This window comes from Oryzias latipes, chromosome 23 (genome assembly GCF_053564925.1).
Source record: "Oryzias latipes strain Hd-rR chromosome 23, Olatipes_Hd-rR_3.1".
In the NCBI taxonomy this organism is placed as follows: domain Eukaryota; kingdom Metazoa; phylum Chordata; class Actinopteri; order Beloniformes; family Adrianichthyidae; genus Oryzias; species Oryzias latipes.
In genome coordinates, this window is record NC_136259.1 from 19,287,956 (window position 1) to 19,309,389 (window position 21,434).

At 40.0% G+C, this 21,434-nt stretch overlaps 1 protein-coding gene across 1 annotated transcript in view; it reads left to right on the forward strand.

Annotated features, from left to right (window-relative positions):
* The window catches only part of prrt4b (proline rich transmembrane protein 4b), a 24,829-nt gene continuing 3,395 nt past the window's right edge, over positions 1–21,434 (forward strand). Inside the window, exons 1-3 of the mRNA XM_004083172.5 lie at positions 1–266; positions 5,730–7,017; positions 11,890–12,009. Of these exons, the coding sequence (XP_004083220.2) occupies positions 5,814–7,017; positions 11,890–12,009 (1,324 nt within the window). The 5' untranslated portion in view covers positions 1–266; positions 5,730–5,813. The remainder of the gene's footprint in view (positions 267–5,729; positions 7,018–11,889; positions 12,010–21,434) is intronic.

Consider the following 21,434-nt stretch of genomic DNA (forward strand, 5'->3'; position numbering starts at 1 on the left):
ATTGTCAACGGCGCTACCCGGTGTCCTTGGCTGTGGGAGATCTCCCCCTAATGAACAATTTGCTCAGCGAGGTGTGACCGCAGGCATTGTGACGGCAGCCACGCAGTGGACTGCTGATGCAGAGAGAAAGAGAGGGTTAGAGCAAGTGGGAGGGAGGGAGAGCAGGACTCCACACAGGCAAACCAACACAAGCTCGCCTGCAGCAAACACGCTCTCTTTACTCTCCACCGGCAGAGGATCCTTCACCTTAATCCAAACGTCTGCAGGTAAGCTGACATTCTTCTGCCTGTCAGTGTCTCATTTAAGACTTATGTGGACATAATTAAGATAACTGCAGTGACAGGTACACCACTGACACGTTTCATGTTAAACATAAAAGAATGTGTTGATGGTGTGTTCTGACATCCAAATCAAGAGAAGATGGCTGCAGATCTAAAAGCAAACCATGCAATATATCTATCTGGATGGACATTATAAAAAAAAAATGTGCATTTATCATCAATGCCCTGCTTGGATTCCATCGCCAGATCCACATTTGCTTATTAAGTTTTAGACTCAGATGCCCAGAAATCCATCTGGGCATGTGAGTTTGTTTTGGTGTAAGCAAAAGCACCCCCTTCTGCCATCAGAGTGGGGTTGAATGGGGGAGATTGGCCATTTGCATGTGAGCGCAGCACACTCCTCCAAGCGGAGCAGAAAGCATCCAAAAAGGCGCTGGAATCTGTGGGATTAGCGCGTCGTCTATGGCTTCAGCTGTCACCATGGCAGGAGCGGCCAGCGGAACGTCTGTGTTCGAGTGCCCGTCTTTGAAATGAGCAGGTCTGCTGCTACATTTGTCAGCTGTGGAGGGAGCGCAGGCATTAACCCCACACAATTAACGTCATGCCATAGAGGGAGAAGTGGGGCTTTAAAGAGGTGCACTCGACCAAACTGAAATGAATTAAAAGGAAACAAATGAGAATTTCAACAAGTATACTATGTCTGCAGATTTTCATGAGAGTCTATGTGAATATTCTGAGGAGACTTCTGCATGTGGAACTAGACCTTGGGGAACACATGCCACAGATTAGAAAGAGCAAGGGTTTAATCTTGTTTGTAGATAGAATGACTACGGATGTTGTGGGATTGCAGCCAACTGGATGTCCATCTCCCCGGGACTTTTGACTGCAAATCTACAAATCATTTGTGGATTTTTTGGAGTTTAAATGAGCTTTAGATCAGATTTTAAAAAGGAAAAGATGAAAATTAAAAGGTTGAGCGTTTTCAATTATTTTTTTCATCAAACTGTAGTTTAAGAAACCTCTGCAAAAATCTGATATTTGATAATGTCACATATCTGTTGTTTTATATTGAAAATAATGAGGAAAATTGTTAACTCTGGGTCCTTTTTTATTATCTTGCCTAGTTTCTTTTACATTTTTTGTGAAACAACATAAAAAATACAACATAAAAACCTAGAGGAGTTCCTATAACTTTGGTTATAAAAAAGCATCAGCAACTGATAAAAAAGGTTTTGGAACATTTTGAAATGTTAGGTTTTCTGATCACTTGTTGTAGAAACACTTGTGGGTTCCACAAAACATGAAGCTGCAGCCCGACAGTCATTCTAACTGATGTAACAAGTAGGTTGGAAAAAGAATGAAACGCTTGGCTTGGTACCATCGGAACAGCTTTGCAGTACAAAATCTGTTAAGAAGCACAGCGTGAAGTCTGCTTTGATTGTAATAACTTCCCACTCTAACAAGCGTAAACCTCCACTATGGTTTACAAAGAAAGTTTCAGTAAATATATGTGTAGTCATTGATACAATGTGATAATAGTGTGCATTGTGCCATTTGATTGCAATAAAATAATCAAACATGATGAAAACTTTACAGTACAAAGCAGTAATCAATCTGTCCAATTCATTCATTTTTGCAAATCTGTTATGATTCCTGAAAATGGAATAAAGTGGATATATTTTAGCTCCAGAAGTGGCTGTATGCCTTGGATTTCTTTCCAGTTCACTGAAAAGGCTTTGATTTTAAAGATGCATAATAACCCTATGAAAGTATGTGAACCCTAATATAGCTCTTTTTTAATGCTTAAGTGGAACGCACCCATTGTTCAGTCGGGAATGTGTGCATTGTCCAACATTAGAACCCATTCAGTAAGAAGAATGGGTTTCTGCTTCAAGTGGAGAACTTCAAGGATCTCTTGGTCGTGTTCATGGGAGGTGTTTGATGTTGGTAAAAAGAAAATGGAAACTACCAAAATGGGAGTTTCATTAAAGGGGTTTTGGGGGACTCTCTCTCTCTTATGTAAGAAGAGTGTTTGAAGTTTGTTTGTGATGTCACCTGCACATCTTTGAGTTAAGGTGCTTCATTGTGCAGTTGGAGGAGACCTTAGGGCAGACTGTCATAATGGAGGCTACACATTCAATGAAACCACATTTATCAATAAAATTATGGAAAAACCACTGATGTAACAACACCTGAAAAATCTGAACGACATCCTCAGACTCCAGCAGCCTCCGCTTAAGTGACAGACTTGCGATTTGTTTGAGTTGCTGTGCAGTTCAGACAGCTAAATATAGACGCAAGGAGCATGTCATTTTTCAAAATGTGCCCTGTTTAAAGGAACTAATCAGATTAGAAATGTCCAGCACGGATGTGCTGAGCTAATGTCAGGAGACAACTGGAGGTGAAAGACAGTGTCTCTTCAGACAGGAGATATTTTTTTTTAAGGAGGGAAAGAGTGCAATTCCACATAACCATGGTAATAACACAAGAGGCAAAATGCTTGTAATTATGTGCACCCACACAGTGAGTGTAGAAAACAACAAAACAACTAACACCCACAACAGTAGCCATTTGCACACAGAAGAATTATTCCATTATCTTGGACTGTGTCACAGATCTGCAGACCTCAGTGCGCTTAGAGAGGGTTTGTTAAAAAGTAATGACAGTGGCCACAGTTGCTTCGCCTTCATTTGCGACTCCCCACAGGGTAAACCTTCTTTATTTCAGTCAATCAGCAGACGCACACCTCTAATTCAACCTCCATGTTTCTGTTTCACCTCCCCCTTTTATTGCTTTCTTCCTCCCTCCTCCTCATTTTTCTTTTTTTTTTTAATAAAGCTTCACCAAAGTGACAATTATTATGATCTCAAAGGAGCTGAGAGCGGCACAAATTCGATTTCAGATTCATGTGGAAAAAATGAAAGTTACCTTTAAAGGAACAAGCTAAAGCAAGTTGAAAGCAGATTGAAATCAAGATGGCTGATAGGACTGAGAAAGGAGATCAAGTGTGAGAGGGGGGGGGTTCTCATACACACACAGGGGTTTTGGGGAAAAAAATTAGAGCATGAAGGACTCTGCAGCAGAGTTTGCTCTCCTGTACTAATAATACCAAAACTGACTGTCAAGAAGATGCTTTGACTCTTTTCTCTAGTCTTTGCTGTCTGTCTTTCTATTGCTGCTCCAGTGAGCACAGAATGCTGCCAGGCTCCCATTGTTGTCAGAAGCACCGAAACACAAAAAAATAATAGGAGTTCTACATTCCCACAAGCATTTTTTCGTGTTTTTTTCTTTTGTTTATCAGAAGATCTGTCAGATGTGAAGTGCAGCTTAAACCTTCAGCTGTGAAAACTTACATGCATCAGGGGAGCAGACATACAGCCAATTATGGAATAAAATGTTAAGTCAGGAAATGTTACCGATTTCCTATGATACTGCAACTTTCTCAAAAATAAAAATAAAAACTTCACTAAAGTTATGTAATTTAAAAGATAAAACAGTTAGACGATAAGAGAAGATCACATGCGGCATCTTTACCCTTCTACATGGCCTTAATGTTGGAACATGATGCTGATGAAATATGATATTGAAGTGAAATGTGAGAATGTTTTTTCAGTATAAATAATACATCCCCTGTGCTGTTTAAATAATAGATTTTAGGTGTATCAAATCAACAAAAGTGCAACAGGGAATGAAACATAACTTGCCTCAAGCTCCGTGATACATGACCCACGTTTTGGATTGAACCATATAGCTGTTGGCAGGATGTCTTTAGGACAAAAAAAAAAAGGGTGGGTGTTTGTACTTGCTGCAGAAATGGGCATCAGTCCGAACAAGCACCAGCATGCAAAGTCAACTCCAAATTTATTTAAAAAGCTTTCTTTTTCTTTTTTTTTGCACATGTAAAGCATGATTGCGTGCAGGTGGGCTTTCCTTAAGATCAAATCATTAAAAATCTTCAGAAACTGGCTTTATTCTGGGAATCCAACTACAAAAACTGGGAAGTGTGTGGGAAGCTCCATGCCTGACTCTACATGTTTGACTAAAATAGAGCATTGAATCGTGTATCTTTAGCCTCATCCTACCTGGGGTGAATTAGGGGTGTTCACATGTGGTCTGCAATCTCGTTCAGAGATGTCCTGATCAGGAATTTGAATAAAAGAAAATAGCAAAAGTTTAGGAGGGTACAGAGAACAACAAATGGCGAACCAAAGTTTCAAGAATTTAAAAAGAAAACAAAAACTGACAGATTCTTCCAGTGAATATGGATGTTTTTTCTTCCCTTCTCACTCCCACACAAGCATCTTCTTCCATCCGCTTTAAAGAACAAATAAATCTGAGATTGAAAGAGAGCAGGGTTAAAGCTGGGGTTTTGAGGGGGAGTTAAGCACAGCTAAGGCATACAGGTTGTTGTTCTCGCAGGGGAAATTCCTTTGGTGCTTCAGCCTTTTCACTGAGGCAACAGGCTAGTAACTTTGAACCATTTGGTGCCTCACAAAAGAAATAGGGGTCCCCTTATTTGGCTGGCAAGCTAGACCCCAGTTCTTTGCTATCCCCTCAGCCCCTCAGACATTATTTCTTGGTAGGACACATATGGACGGAAGTTTTTTCCTTTTTTTTGTATAAGTGAGCAGCAAAAATAATGAAGAGTGGTGAGCAATAACACTTGGGAAACAAGAGCAGGCAGCTTAAAGACTTACTCCAATGAAAACTGTGTTTTTAGAGTTTTGAACATGTTCTTGTGGCGTTTTTCTGACGATGGAGGACATATATAAAGAAAATTGAGATAAAAAATGCATTTTTGAGTTTATCATCAGTGTATCAGGAGCAGACGAAAAAATGCCACTGAAAAAGGCTGGAGCAAGTATGTAGGAGTGACAATTAACCGGCCATAAGCTTCCTGCTCCACTCATTACAATGCATCCACTTGCAGACAAATAGATCCATGTACGTTTTTGTTTCCTCATCTAAGCTGGCATCTGGCTCAAAACTGTACTGCTGGATAGCTCGGATTTAGTTTGCCTTTTCATAGCACTGGGAATGTTAGGTTGGTGTTGTGAGGGGCTGTAAGCTAGTGGGAGAGACTGTAAACAAGGGGATGATGGGAAATGAGGGCAGTTTAACTCTCCCACCCACAACTCAGAGGTGAATTTCTGATGAACTACTGTTGCTCTGTCCTAGAAAACGACAGTTTTATTGCTTCAGGCAAAAACAGGACAATCATGGTGGAAAGACAACTGGGAACGCTTTAAAAATAGATAAAAAAGATGATCGGTGTGGGACTTGAATGGATAGAATAGCCTCTGTAGTTGAATTATAAAAAGCAACTTACCCTAAGTCTTTGACACAAGGAAAAATGAACAGTTTCTATTAGGTTTACTTTAACCTAAATACGAACGGTCTCCAGCAGAAGGAAAGTGTGTCACTAAGTGTGTGTTTTTGTCGTTTCAGACTGCTTTGTAGCAGCACAACCTGCCTCAGGGAGCAGAAGAATTGAGAACAACATGTGACTGTCCGAATGCTACTGACGACAGCATGCTTTGCCTTCATCGGATCTTGGCTCTTCTCCTTTGGTATTTTTTACTCCTACATAGGCGAGCATTGACAGATGAAGACGCCCAGTGGGGACCCACACCATCTATTGAAAAACCCCCTCAGAAGAAGTCAAGTAATTCTTGGTGGAAGTTCTCCCTGCCTTTTAGCATTCCTTTTTATGGTAGTTCAGAGAGAAAGGACGAGGATCCTGTCTTCACAACGACTGTCAAAGACCTGACAGAACGAAATGGACTCTTTCAGGACAACAGCGGCTCAGGAGATAGGAGCATTCCTGAAGGATCTCATCCACCCACTACACTAGCTCAAGAGCTCCTAACCAGTGTGACAGAGATACGAACCGAATCACTTCCCCAAAGGACATCGGATTGGACACACAGAAGCACAGTGCAAAACAACAATGATGCTCTTGTTTCTTCCACTAGCAGCTTTATCACAAACACTTTGTTTGCCAGCAGTCCCACCAGTAGTGACACTCCTAAACAAAATGCCACACATACCCACCTACCATGGGGCACCACAAAAGAGGCTCAAACCACCATGGATGTCACAACAAAAAATATCCCAACTGAACAAAGTGTTTCTGCAGTGAATGATCATTTTTCTGAGACGAGTTCTCCAACAATGCCATCAGAAACTACCATTACTACTGCTCTGACATGGCATGCGACAACACCTGACCCAATAGAGGTGATGACCACACCAGCTAACAAACTATTCCTTGGGTCAGTTGCTTCTTTTATACCAAAGGACTCAACTGTAAGCGATGTCCTTACCTCAGTAGAGGGAAGTGTTTCTGCAGTGGGTGATAATTTGTCTGAGACAGCTTCTCCAACAATGCCATCAAAAACTACCATTACTACTGCTTTGACATGGCATGCGACAACACCTGATCCAATAGAGGTGATGACCACACCAGCTAACAAACTATCCCTTGGGTCTGTTCCTCCTTCTACACAAAAGGACTCAACCGTGAGTGATGTCCTTCCCTCAGTAGACACCACAGTTTCAGAAACTAAAACCACCCAAAGTCAGACTGAGCTGATCATCTCAAAAACCAGTATGGGGTACCATGAAGAACATCCTGAAAGAACCTCTGCTATAGTTTGGATTGATCCTACTCAAGACCTTGAATCTATTGCAATCACAACTCAGACCCACGGAGCCACATTTCCAATGACACAAGGTAAGAATGGTTGAGCAAACCAATAAGAACCAGGTTGAGTCAATGGATGTGATTAATCTTTTTTTTTTCAGAGGGCGGGTAACAAAAACTGCACCTTTGATCACTTTCTGCCACAAAAAACAGTGAAAGGAATGCTATTTAAATTGTAACCAGCCAAATCTGGCAATGAGGAATTTCTATTCAGTAAGCTTAGAAACATTTTTTTTTAACTTGGTACAATTCAACAGTTGGTAATAATACAATTTCTGACTTTTAAAATATGGCTCATCTGCAAAATAAAAAGCTGAAAAGAAATCCTCCAGTTTTATCAAAATGGCCTAAACTGGAAATTTTAGGTGATTAAAACCATCCATCTATGTACTATTTTGACAATTTCTTATGAGTTTCTATGCAAAATCTTTTATGAGTTATTACTTTGAAGTGTAGAGAAAAAGAGTCTTTTACCAACTTTCTACACACATGAAAAGGCAAAAACGATGACATGAACCAGGGACTGGTTTCAGTCTGACATTACAGTGCACCATCTTCTCCTTGACCCATCCCCCAGTGCTGATGGCAGTCTGGTGTCTGTATGCCTAATGAGTTTTCAGAGGTTTCTCCTCTGTATACAGACACATCCATCATTTCGGGTCAAGGGTTGGTACAGAAAATGAAGAGTCGATTATTCCTTCCTAAGAAAGGGTTAGAATTGGTCTGATAAGATTATGACCCGGGTACTTCTTAGCTTAACTGTTACCATACTACCAATTTTTATCTGAAAGCAACACTTTTTTGATTACCCACTGCATAGTTGCCCTGTTTGCATATTGCTGTGTCCAAAAACACATCTGCTACTTCAGCAGGTAAACCTAACAAGATTAGTGCACTAAATTGCTTGTCAATTTGCCTAAATCCTCTGAGGGACAGCTCTTCCAGAGTCCAATCAGTCACTCACTCAGTGAGTCCAGTCCCTTCCTAATGAAAAAAAAAGTACTAGGTAGAGTAGACGGTTACTACAAATGAAACCAGTGACAAACAACAACGATCTGTGGTCTTGCTTTGCCTACATGTACCACACCACCCCCTGTCAAAATCCTTGGGTCCTTGGGCAAGACGGTTCACACTCATGCCTAACCATGTAGCCACAAGGAGGGCAAGTCTGGGTCCCCTTTTTCCAGTTCCCAGTTAGGATAAAATACAGGGTTGTGTCAGGAAGGGCATCCGGCGTAAAACTCTCTGCCAAACCACCTGAGTGAATCTGCTTCAATGGATTAGCTGTGGCGACACCTGAATGTGTATGCCGCAAGGTGAACTACAGAGGTTTGAGTTTGAAAAAAAAAAAGTTTGAAAGGCAATCAGCTTGATTTTAAAAACATTCAATAGCTTTAAATTTTGCAGAAGATAATTTCAGTTACCTATGATAATATTCAAGAATAGTTGCTATGATAACATAATGCCTCCAATGCACCAAATGTTAAGACATTTGACTTCAATTAAGTGTCCTCACTTATTTAACAGTGTGCTTTATTTTTCCAGTGCTGTTACCATAGCAACACTGTATAACACACTTGTGTCTAAAACAGGATTTAAAATTACTTTCATTGTGGATCAGATGACATATGCACATGTGAAGTGTAGTGGTTTGCTTTACACTCATAAAACATCTGTATTTTTCAAGGCTGAGGTCAGAAGTTCAAGGACGTCATAATGTGTTTTCTCCATTATTTCACACATTGTCATTGATTTTTATGGCTGTAGGTGAAAGTAAATTGAGCCTCTTTTATCGAACTAAAGCTGACGCAGTGGTGGTGGTCGTGGTGAGGGATGGTTCTTGAGCATTTAATTAGCTCTTTAGTCTGGTAAATTTTAGATATAGTTTGGCTCTGAATGGTAAGCTTTCTTGTTTTCTTAGCAGCTTCAGGACTCTTCATCAGGCCTGGATTTAGCCAGTATACCCTTATGGGGTGCAGGTAGAATATCAGGGGGGCAAGTCTGGATGTGCACCAAATTCTCTAGTTTGGGGTGTCAACTTCCTCCAAGACCCTAAAATGCTTAGAAAACATGTATTAGTTCATTTATATTCTCATTCAATCTATTTGATGTACAATGATATTTGCAATATTATAAATGTTAAATAAAAGTGCATTATAAATGTATTGCTGAATGCTCTTATTGATACTTAGCCACAAGGAGGTCCAAGTTATTGATGCTACCCCCTGTATTTCCTATTTCCACACATACCCACTTATTTCAAGCCCAACATCAGATATCAAACTTCAAAATATTTAAACAGAAAGTTGCCCTGTTTCTCTTTACAAATAATTTAAAAAAATGTTTAGTCTGTCTCGTCTGTGAGTGGAACTTTTTAGAACCATTTGGTGGGGTCATATATGGCCTTGTTTTTAGCTGTGCACCATGTGGCGTTCTGGGAGGGGAGGGCATCTGGGTCCATGTATCAATATTCCAAGCGCACACTCAGCGAAAGCACCAGAGGACCGTCTGCATCGATGCTTGTTTGTCAGGTGAACAGACTTCTCGGCAGGCAGTCACCTCCACCCCCTCTTCTTTTTTTTTCCTGATTGCAGCCTTTCTCCAAACCCAAATCCCTCTATTGATATACATCAGTTCAGGCTGCTGTGAAGGTGTCTAGACAGAGGTGACAGACATTTCTAGATAACAAGTGGAAGCAAATAGTGCTGCGGGTTTTTTTTCTGAAATTGCTCAGAGGTTTACTGATTTATATCTTGCTGAAGGACCCAGGTGAGGAGCAGTGTGTAAGCAATTTTTGCATTTTCATAAATCATCCCATCATGACATTTAAATATCTGCACAAATGCTTCACCTCCAGGGCTGCTTGGTCCAGTATTGTAAAATTCTAGTGTGTGGCAAACGGCAATGCTCTGCATCTGCGTCTGAATCCTCCATAAAGGGATCATAAAAAAAAGAAAGAGCAATTATGGGAAGCAGGAAAAGATGAGAGAAAGCGATGAGCAGGTTGGGGATGTAGGCTTCCAGAAACCACTCCTGTGAATTTCCTTCTGAGAAGATATATTGTATCATACTCTCGCCCCTCCTCCCACCATTTTTGTGCTGTAGCACCATCTTTAGACCCTTAGCACACTCCACCGATACCTAGAAGGATGCAGTTTTGATGTAATTGAAGCTATAAAGAGTAGGCAGGGTTTGATTGATTATGAAAATGGATTTACTCCAGACACAGAGCATGTGACATGCATATCTGATTAGAGATTCTCCATCAAAAATTGGCTTTAATGCAAATAGAGAGTCTTAGAATCTTAATCTCATGTCTTTCATTCAGTACTGTAAGCCTTTAACATTCTCCATAATTCTAAGACTTTAATGAACCTTAAGGGGGGTTAAAAAAAAGAATGACTGAAGGAACAATTATGATACATGAGGATTACTGTACATCCTATTAAAATCAAGGTTAAAACGTGCTAGAAATGCAGAAGTATGATGTAATTTGATGAAAGAAACTTTATTTAACGTTGCCTGCAATTTCGAGTCTCAACGCCCTGTTATGCATCTGGTTCTCTACAGTCCTCTCATGCACGTTTCTCTTTCAATCCCCTTTATACACTGCTGCTGGTTTCATTGCTAACTCTGATTTACATCGATATTACGAGCAACTAATAAGTAATCAAAACTTAGCTTTGTGCCTTTTTAGTTCTGGTCTTAATTTACGACTATGCCATGCAGAAATATTTATGAAATATATATTTATGAAATATGTATTAGAAAATCTGTGATGTCAATATTATTCATGTGTTTATTTGGAGTAAAAAATTGTAGTTTCATCAAAAATCAAAGGAATGAAAAAAGGGAAACTTAGGAAAAACAACTTCTCCTTGCCTACAATAGTTAATAGACCAACACATATAATACTTTATGAATTAATTTAAGCAGTTTCTATATGAGAATCCCAAGCAAATGTTGATCGGTTTGCTGTTAGACAGATATCTTAACTTTAGTACAAATGAGAATCAACTACATCCTTGTTCTTGGTTGTTTATTTAAGACAGGGACTGCAAATGTTGATATAACATTTAAAAATGCAAATATACAATACATATCCTAAGCTGTTTCAACTTAAAAAATGATCCTCAAGACTTTAATTGAAACTTTTAGTTTAAAAGCAAACATGTAACCAGGTGAAGTTTGTGTTGTTTCATTCTGTAAACACAGGTTCTACTAGTAATTACTCTATTTTTTCTTGATCAAGACGAAGCACAAGCTTTGTGGAGTTTAATGATGCAAGAAATGAATTTGTCTTTGGAAGTAATTAACCCTGATGATTAACTGGGGTGCTCTGGGCATGACTAATATTGTTTTGTTCAGATACCAGGCCAGCAATCTGATTTAACAATACTGTCAATGCCTCCCCACACCTCAGCATACGTCCTTATTGATGCTTTTATTTTGCTGGTAATTATGCGAACATATTTCATCAGTGACCCATAGCCAAGCAGGGAAATGGGAATGACACGACTGTCCAAGGTTTTCCTTTGCACATGGAAGAACTGGGATGAAGTGCACACCCATCCACATGCACCTAAGGATGTCAATGTAATTAGAGCACCGAGACTAGGTCTACTGAGCTATGGATGAGTGCCTACAACTAAGTGGTTGATAGGCTGCCCCTGACAGAACTGGGTTAAAATTCATAGTCCTTCCATTTTCTACAGCGTTAAGTCTCAGATGTGCTGTGAGCAGAGGACAGAGAGGGTTAAACTTTCCTTTGGCAAGCTCCAGGTTTGCTAATCTGTTTCACACAGGGTACGTTGGAGAAGCAGTGCTTTGTAGAAGACATTAAATTATGTTCTTGGTTGCTTTGAGATGACTCAAAGGTGAAACTGTATGCGTTTTCCTCAGAGCTGCCAAGAACGGCGAGCAAGGAGGAAGAGGAAGGTGCGTCTCCTTCGGCTTCAAGTTTGGCAGATGAATCCACATCATCCACTAAGCAGCTAACAGCATCCCTGCCGAGGAGCACAGGTGAGGATACACGTCCCTGAAAAAAAGAAGCTTGTGACTTCCTTCTATATTATTTGGATAACATTGTTTTGTAACCTGTTCTGCAGCTTTTTACTTCTAAATCTGTTAATCTGTCAGAAAGCAGATAAAACTCTGCGTTCTTTGCTGCTAATTGCTTCCAGCGGGAGAAGAAAAGTGCTCATTCAAGCTGCTATTTTAAAATGGATGCCCCCCCCCCTCCCCAACACTGAGCAAAGGTTTTTATGACTACAACACTCTGCCCAATAATCAAAGATATAAACATTGCTGGTTAGCTTCATCAGACACAGAGGAATAAAGTAAAAACTCTGATTAACAGGTGATAGCGAGGAAGGTCACCCCACATCAGCTGATCATTGTTGATGATCTAGGGATAGATATCTTGGTAACTTTACTGAACTGTTTTCGTGCACCTCCTGCTCAAACTGGCGCCGTATTCTGCTGCGCTTTACGGCAATACATTTTCTTTTTCTTTTTTTATTAGAACTTCAAAAGATTACGTACATATTTACATAAATAGAACAGAATGAAATCATAAAAATGTAGAAGATAATCAAATACAATAAAATTAGAATTATAGTCTACAATACTATAATATAATATGACGCCTAGATTCATCACTTTCTCTTTAAGTTTAAGATAACCTGATTCTCAGCAGAGAGTTTTTGACCTGCAGACAACTTGACCTCAACATTCACCGCCGCTGATATCAGCTGAAGAAGGATATGGACCTGAATCTAATGTCTGCAGACATAACATCGAAGAGAACTATAAAGTGTTTAAACCCAGAAGAACGGCTGTTAATCAGCAGAAGAAGAAATGCCAACCTTGGACAATCGACAGATTATCGACCCTTTTTTATTTTCCCTTACAGCATTACTTTATAAAAAAAAATACAAATAAAAAACAAATGATTAATCACTTATTGAAAATGGTTAAATTGATCGACGTTTAATGAATATTACTTCACTTGATTCAAAAATCTTTCCTAATGTAACATAATTTTGCACATATTTTTAACTTTTGATACTTGACGAAATTTTCTCTGAAAATCTCTGAAACAGTGTTGTGTATTTTATATTATTATTTTTTAATCACATGAATGACTTTTATAAGTAACATAATCTGCACATATTTTATATAACTGATCTGCATTTACCATGTTGATTTCTAAAATAGTTAGTTTTACATTACAATTAAGTAATTAATCTTTGTCATGTGCTTTATTGATATTTCAAGATTCTTAATTCTGTCTGATAAAAGCTAGGAACCGGATATTGATAAATCATGTAATAAAATGTTTATAGTATAACGGGGTGGGATTATATAAGTTCGCTTCCTTCCACTCCCTTTCAAGCAATATTTATTAATATGTCTAATTATCCTAAGTTTGACTAGTAACTCTATGAATGAATAACTGATGATTGTATTGCTTTTGTGTATTATTTCTAATTAATTGCTTAAAATAAACCATTTCAAATCAAAATCAAAATATACTAGGGATTGTCATACAACATGTGATCTTCGAAGAAAATGGACAGTTTTCTGCCATTTTTGTTTTTTCTCAAATTTCAGCGATTTAAAAAAATAAACAGATCTCTTTATGAAATGTATTAAATTATGGTTTGATATTTAAAAACCTGCTATTATGAATTAAACAAGATTTTCAAGATATTAATATAGTATTAAATGCCAAATCAAATACAAAATCACCAGAAACTACTGTACTTCCAATAATACTATGTGTTTTTGTAACTGAATAGGAATAGGAAAAGGAAACTTTGAACAACACCGACAAAAAAAATCTTGAAAACATTTAAAAAACAGATGATCAAGTGTTTCTATATTTATGGCAATAAAATGTTGTGATCTGTTCATGATATGTATACTTCTTTTGGGCATTTATTTAAAACAATACGCTTGAAATTTATAAAGCTGATCAAAATAATAATAAAATGAATATCCGATCCCGGATCAAAATAAAACATCCAATTCCAATCTAGTCTCAAACTGTGTGATCGGGCCTGATTGATTTGGGATCATGTGATCTGATCAGGACATCCCTAATTTGTTTAACATTTCAAGCAGCTCGCCTCCACACTGGCTCCTGCTGTCAGCGTTCTGTCTGACATGAATAAATGGCTTGTGAAAAACCTATTAACTTATAATTGATTAAAGTGTAAAAAAAATACACAAAAACTTGTAACCATCTGCCCCCAAAGATAGAAAACATCTATATTGGCTTAGATCGATAAGTGAAGATATTTTTATTGAATTCTAAAAATAAAAAACCTATTTGATTCTTGGCCCTTATGCTCATTTCATTTCTTGCTATTTTACTTGTAGTTCATGTATAATAAATTGATGTTAAACCTTTTTAAGGCAAATAATAATGCACGGATGACATTTAAAACTTGTTTAGGTTTCAAAAGTCATCTTTGTACCTTTGTTGCCTAAAATGCTTGAGGCAGCTCAAGTTAAATCTACTTTGACATACTTGATTTAAATATATAATACACAAAAAGCATATTTTGAGTAATATCAATTTCAACTTTTTCCTAAATAGCACAAATATTTACATTCAACAAAAAGTTTAGATTTTTTCCCTGTATTTCTTTAAATACCACAAATTTCATGAATCATTTTTTAAATAACTATTTATTTGTCCTTTTATAAACAAATTATGTATTGACCATTAGTAGGCTGGTGTGTACTTGACACTTCTTCTAAATGTTACAAGTGTTTCAAAAAGTAAAATCCTGATCATTTTCACAAGCCCCCCCCCTCAGTTCGAGTGGACCACGTTTATCCATCATCTTGTCGGTTTGTTCAAAGCTTTCGGCCCAGTTCCCAGCAGCAGAGGTAACCTACATTAATCGCTCAGAATAGCAGATGATGTCAAGTGGTTTTCAAAAATAGACTTGTCAAATGTGCCGTGTCTTCACGGTGGAGCGCCACAGAGATATTTAGTTTATTTGATTAAAGCATTGGTGTCTGTGCAGCAGATGTTTGATTGTGTTCCCAAAATAAAAATAAAAAGAAAATGCTAAACTATTGTATTTTAAAAGAAAGCTACAGTTGTCAATGGAACCTTTGCAGTAGAGAATAAAGCATTACGTAACTGTTAAGGCAAGTGTTTCACAGCTTCCTCACACCCAGCTGTCTCCTGCTTGGAGTGTGTGATCTAACTAAAGCTTCCACTAAACTGCTTTTTCTGAGCAGGGCCTAATTGAAAATGAAGGCAATCAGATTAAAGCAGCATGGCGCTTTCGGATGCAGAATCAACATGAAGCCAGTAAAAGAATCGCGTGGGTCTTTGGAGACCGTCTGCCATCAAAAGAATCCTTGGGTTTTGTCATATAGACCAACTAAGAAAACGGAATCAAACTAGGACAGGAATTTATCACATAGATACATTTCTTCCTATTTTTTGCTAACTTAGAAAAGAATGACTGGAGAGATGTTGTCATTAAGATCTAAGCAGGCTAAACAGGATCCTCCAAATGCAAAAATAACATTTAAAACTATACGTATTAATGGTTTTCTCAGAATAAATACAAGTAAAGCAGCTAGGAATGACTAGGAAAGGGAACTGTCAGACATTCCAAGGCTAAATATTCCAAAACCACAAGTGTGGCTGTGAGTGGGAGTGCAATCAGAGTCCTGATGACAGCTTTAGCAACAGGCTAATATCAGTTGATAACCTCCCTCCATGCAACTAGTTATTCAGGCTACTAAATGTGCTCACAAACAAGTGTAGGTTTCAGAACAATATCTTTGTGCATAATCAAGATGGAGGCCTTTGTGCAGATGAGATGTTTTGTTTCCAGATGCAGCCTTGAATTGGAATATGCATCGACTCTCTGCATCAATCTATCATAATAAAAAAAAAAAAAATCTATAAACTGTCCCAAAAGGAGCAATCAGATTAGAGAACTCATCATTTCTCATCAAGTTACTCCTGGTCTAAATTTCTACATTTACAGCAGAAAAATTGTACACTTAGTTGGAAAAAGATACACTTTTTTAAAAATTCAATGTAACAACAAGTGTAACATATTTCCCTGAAGAGGGTAGGCAGTTAGACTCGTATACATTTTCTAGTCCTCACTGTTGATAGCTTGCTGCTCACAGATTTTCTTCTGATCCTCTTCAGATGTGTCCATTAAGTTGCAGATGTGTCAAATCTAGCCGCAGGGGTTGCAAGCCAGTTGCCTCTGTGCCGGTCCCAAGCCCGGATAAATAGAGAGGGTTGCGTCAGGAAGGGCATCCGGCGTAAAAATTGCCAAAATAACCATGCGAATCATCCACAACACTTTAGACATACCGGATCGGTCGAGGCCCGGGTTAACAACGACCGCCACCGATGCTGTTAACCTACAGGGTGTCGGTGGAAATTTGACTACTGTTGGTCGAAGAAAGAGGGGAGGCAGAAGGGTCCGTGGCCAGAGAGAGAAGGGAAAAGGCAGGAACATAGGTTTGAGAATAGGGACTCTTAACGTTGGCACAATGACAGGGAAAGGCAGAGAGCTGGCAGACATGATGGAGAGAAGGAAGGTAGATGTACTGTGTGTGCAGGAGACAAGGTGGAAGGGCAGCAAGGCACGTAGTATTGGAGGAGGATACAAACTGTTCTATCATGGTGTTGATAGGAAGAGAAACGGGGTAGGTGTGATTCTGAAGGGGGAGTTTGTAAACAGTGTTCTAGAGGTGAAAAGAGTCTCAGACAGGATGATGAGCCTAAAGTTAGAAATTGAAGGGGTGATGGTGAATGTAGTCAGTGGGTATGCGCCACAGGTTGGCTGTGAGTTAGAAGTGAAGGACAGATTCTGGAGTGAGTTGGATGAGGTCATAGAGAGTTTTCCCAGAGGAGAGAGAGTTGTTATTGGAGCAGACTTTAATGGGCATGTTGGTGAGGGCAACAGAGGTGATGAGGAGGTGATGGGCAGGTTTGGTGTGAAGGAAAGGAATCTGGAGGGACAGATGGTGGTGGACTTTGCGAAGAGGATGGAAATGGCTGTAGTCAACACTTACTTCCAGAAGAGAGAGGAACATAGAGTGACATACAGAAGTGGAGGTAGGAGTACTCAGGTGGACTACATCCTATGTAGACGAGGTCATTTGAGAGAGGTTAATGACTGCAAAGTGGTGGTAGGAGAGAGTGTAGCCAGACAGCACCGCATGGTGGTGTGTAAGATGACTCTGGAGGTCAGGAAGAAGAAGATAGGGAAAACAGAAAAGAAGACCAAGTGGTGGAAGCTACAGAATGAAGAAACTTGTGAGGAATTTAGGCAGAAGTTGAGGCAGGTCCTGGGTGGTCAGGATGAGCTTCCAGAGGACTGGGAAACTACAGCAGAAATTATCAGGGAAACAGGTAGGAAGGTGCTAGGTGTGTCATCTGGAAAGAGGAAAGACGGTAAAGAGACTTGGTGGTGGAATGAGGAAGTACAGGAATGCGTCCAGAGGAAGAGGTTGGCTAAAAGGAAGTGGGATGTAGAAAGGACTGAGGAAGGTAGACAGGAGTACAAGGAAGCGCAGCGTAGAGTGAAGAGAGAGGTGGCAAAGGCCAAACAGAAAGCTTACGATGAGCTATATGACAGGTTAGACACAAAGGAAGGAGAGAAGGACTTGTACAGGCTAGCCAGACAGAGAGACAGAGATGGGAAGGACGTGCAACAGATAAGGGCGATTAAGGACAGAGATGGAAAGGTGCTAACAACCCAAGAGAGTGTACAGAAAAGATGGAAGGAGTATTTTGAGGAGCTGATGAACGTGGAAAATGACAGGGAAAGAAGGGAGGAAGATGTGGTTGTTGTGGAGCAGGAAGTAGCAGAGATTGGAAAGGATGAGGTTAGGAAGGCTCTGAAAAGGATGAAGAGCGGAAAGGCCGTTGGTCCTGATGACGTACCTGTGGAGGTATGGAAGTGCTTAGGAGAGACAGCAGTGGAATTTCTAACGAGGTTGTTCAATAGGATTTTAGAGAGTGAGAAGATGCCTGAGGAATGGAGGAGAAGCGTTCTGGTCCCGATCTTTAAGAACAAGGGTGACACGCAGAACTGCAGCAACTATAGAGGAATGAAGTTGATGAGCCACACAATGAAGCTGTGGGAAAGAGTAGTGGAAGCCAGGCTTAGGAAGAAGGTGGAGATTTGTGAGCAGCAGTATGGTTTCATGCCCCGTAAGAGCACCACTGATGCCATTTTTGCTTTGAGAATGTTGATGGAAAAGTACAGAGAAGGTCAGAAGGAGCTGCATTGTGTGTTCGTAGATTTAGAGAAGGCGTATGACAGGGTGCCGAGGGAGGAGCTGTGGTACTGTATGAGGTCGTCTGGAGTGGCAGAGAAGTATGTCAGAGTAGTTCAGGACATGTATGAGAGAAGTATAACGGTGGTGAGATGTGCTGTAGGTCAGACAGAGGAGTTCAAGGTGGAGGTGGGACTACACCAAGGATCAGCTTTGAGTCCTTTTTTGTTTGCTATGCTGATGGACAGGCTGACAGACGAGGTAAGACAGGAATCTCCCTGGACAATGATGTTTGCGGATGACATTGTAATTTGCAGTGAGAGTAGAGAGCAGGTGGAGGAACAGCTAGAGAGGTGGAGGTTTGCTCTGGAAAGAAGAGGCATGAAGGTCAGTCGTAGTAAGACAGAATACATGTGTCTGAACGAGAGGGATCAAGGTAGAAGCGTTAGGTTACAGGGGGCTGAGGTGAAGAAGGTGCAGGAGTTTAAGTACTTGGGGTCAACAGTTCAGTGTGATGGGGAGTGTGGAAAAGAGGTGAAGAGGCGAGTGCAGGCAGGTTGGAGCGGGTGGAGGAAAGTGTCAGGAGTGTTGTGTGACAGAAGAGTGTCAGCAAGACTCAAAGGAAAGGTGTACAAGACAGTGGTGAGACCAGCTCTGCTCTATGGGTTAGAGACGGTAGCAGTGAGACAGAGACAAGAGGCTGAGATGGAGGTAGCGGAGATGAAGATGTTGAGGTTCTCCTTAGGAGTGACCAGGTTAGACAGGATAAGGAACGAGTACATCAGAGGGACGGCTCATGTTGCCTGTGTTAGCGACAAAGTCAGAGAAGCCAGACTGAGATGGTTTGGACATGTTCAGAGGAGGGATAGTGGATATATTGGTAGAAGGATGTTGGAGATGGAGCTGCCTGGCAGGAGGGCAAGAGGACGGCCAAAGAGGAGATACATGGATGTCTTAACAGAGGACATGAAGTTGGCTAATGTTAGGGTAGAAGATGTCCATGATAGAGTGAGGTGGAAAAGGATGATTCGCTGTGGCGACCCCTGATGGGAAAAGCCGAAAGAGAAAGAAGAGACCTCTTCAGATGTGTCAACTGTCTAAAACACAAGAAACTTGTTCTCACAGGAATGTGTATGTCCGATCGGGCAGCTCTCATCCATCCTCTCACTGCAGCTAAAACCGCTGACACCAACTGACACGGCCGAGGCCAAGAAAACATGGCACTAATTCAAAACCCATCAAGTTTTCCACTCAGCCCGACACCACGGACAGGCAAGCCGTCGGCCCGGAGAGCAGACAAACGGGCGTAGGAGTCATTGACATAACAGTGCGCTGAATCCCAACTACTTTATCTGGATCCCTCGCATCCAGTCTGTGTTTGCTTTACTCTCGAGTCACGTTCCCCACAAAGCTATACTGTCTGTTATGATGGGATGAGATTGCTGCTGAAGCGGGGCAGGATCTAGGAATGGACAAGGAGGGGCAATGCCAGGACTGCCCCCCCAAATGGTCCAAATTTTAACATTTTAAAGAAAAACAGAGCGCTCTCTGCTTTCTCTGGCTCTCATTTGAAGTAGCTGCTTCGCATACCTAGGTATGTGAAAAAACACAACCATGTCTGATCATAGAAGAAACTAAGAAGTCAGTTAACAGTACAGACACTATAAACTACGTCTCCAATTGTTTTAATATATAATTTAGGTTTTTCAGCTTGAGTATTGAAAAATAGAAGACCTGAAGAAGTCAATTGGAGAAGTAGTTCAGTTCCTTGCGGTAAATGAACTTTGTGGAAAGCGAAAATGATGATGATTTCTCTGCAGGACTTAAAATGATTGATTACACAGTGACAAAGGACCCAATTTTAACTAAATAAACAAACACATACCACAAAATGTAAAATACACCTCTAACTGCATTCAAAACAAAATGATTGAAACATTGGCCAAAATGGTTGTAAATAAAATCAAGGATAATTATAACAAAGCAGATTCTGCTGGTTTTTGCATCATAAGCCAGCCACCTTTACTATATTCATTACTTATCCGATTTGAAAATTTTTCTTTGTTAGCATGTTTATATATTCAGATTAATGTTTGAGAAGGGGTCTTTGATTTAAAAAAAAAAAAAAAAAAAGATGGGAATAAAACACAAAAGGGGCACTGAGTGAGGCACATCAATGCTCTCAATGATGACTAGTTCTGTCACTTCTACGTTATTTTTTGAAAGATTCAGAAATACACAAGTTAAAATAAAAAATAGAAAAACAGTGAGGAAGCGGTGTCATTCTTTCTTTGCTCAGGAAAAGATGAAGCTCGGAGTGAAAGTAAACTGCAGCATCGCACTCAGAGAAGCTCTGTCAGCTGAATGTGACAGCCCGTCCTTAAGCTTGGCATTTTTATGACAAGCTCTGACACCGACTCAACTCGGAGATCAGTAAACAAAGAAATGATAAAGACAAACAGCAGGAAGGCGCTGATGAAAAACCCTCTTCTCCCAATCCATCTGAATTTCAGCACAGGCAAAAAGTTCATGTTGCATAAAGACATTTTCATTTTTCTCAGAATAAATAAAATTGAAAGTCAGAAAAAAAGGAATGTGAAAGAAAGGTTTCCCTTTGTGTTAGGACACTCAAAGGTATCAGGGCAGTTAAAGAGAGCAGGGCTGTCTGTGCTGGTTTGAAAATAAATCCACCTAAGGGAGTTTCCACTTTTTAAAGGCATGTCTAAAGGGGAAATCATCAACCAAAGTTGAATTTATAAGCAGTATAGGGTGGGAAACACTCAAAAAAACAACAACACACAAACCCACCATACAGGACGCAAAAGTAAAATGCAAAAACATAGATTTAGGGATTGCATATGCAAAGATTCTTCTCTTTTCTGGTGTTCGAGGTCATAAAATATCACCAACAAGCTTTAATGTACCGTATTCTCCAGGTGAACATTCAGTTTAACCAGTTCTTACAGTTGAACCAAGTCCCCGCCATGCTTGCTCGCACTTTAATAGGCAAAAAAATATGTATGCAACATGTGTGTTACTGCAAAATGCTTTTATGTTACACTTCATAAAAGCTATCCGCTCTGTGATTAACTGCATGGGCAATCCATCCTGACCGTGCTGTAGCCACCCGTCCCTGTGGTCTTTTATAGCAGGAGGCTCTTTGT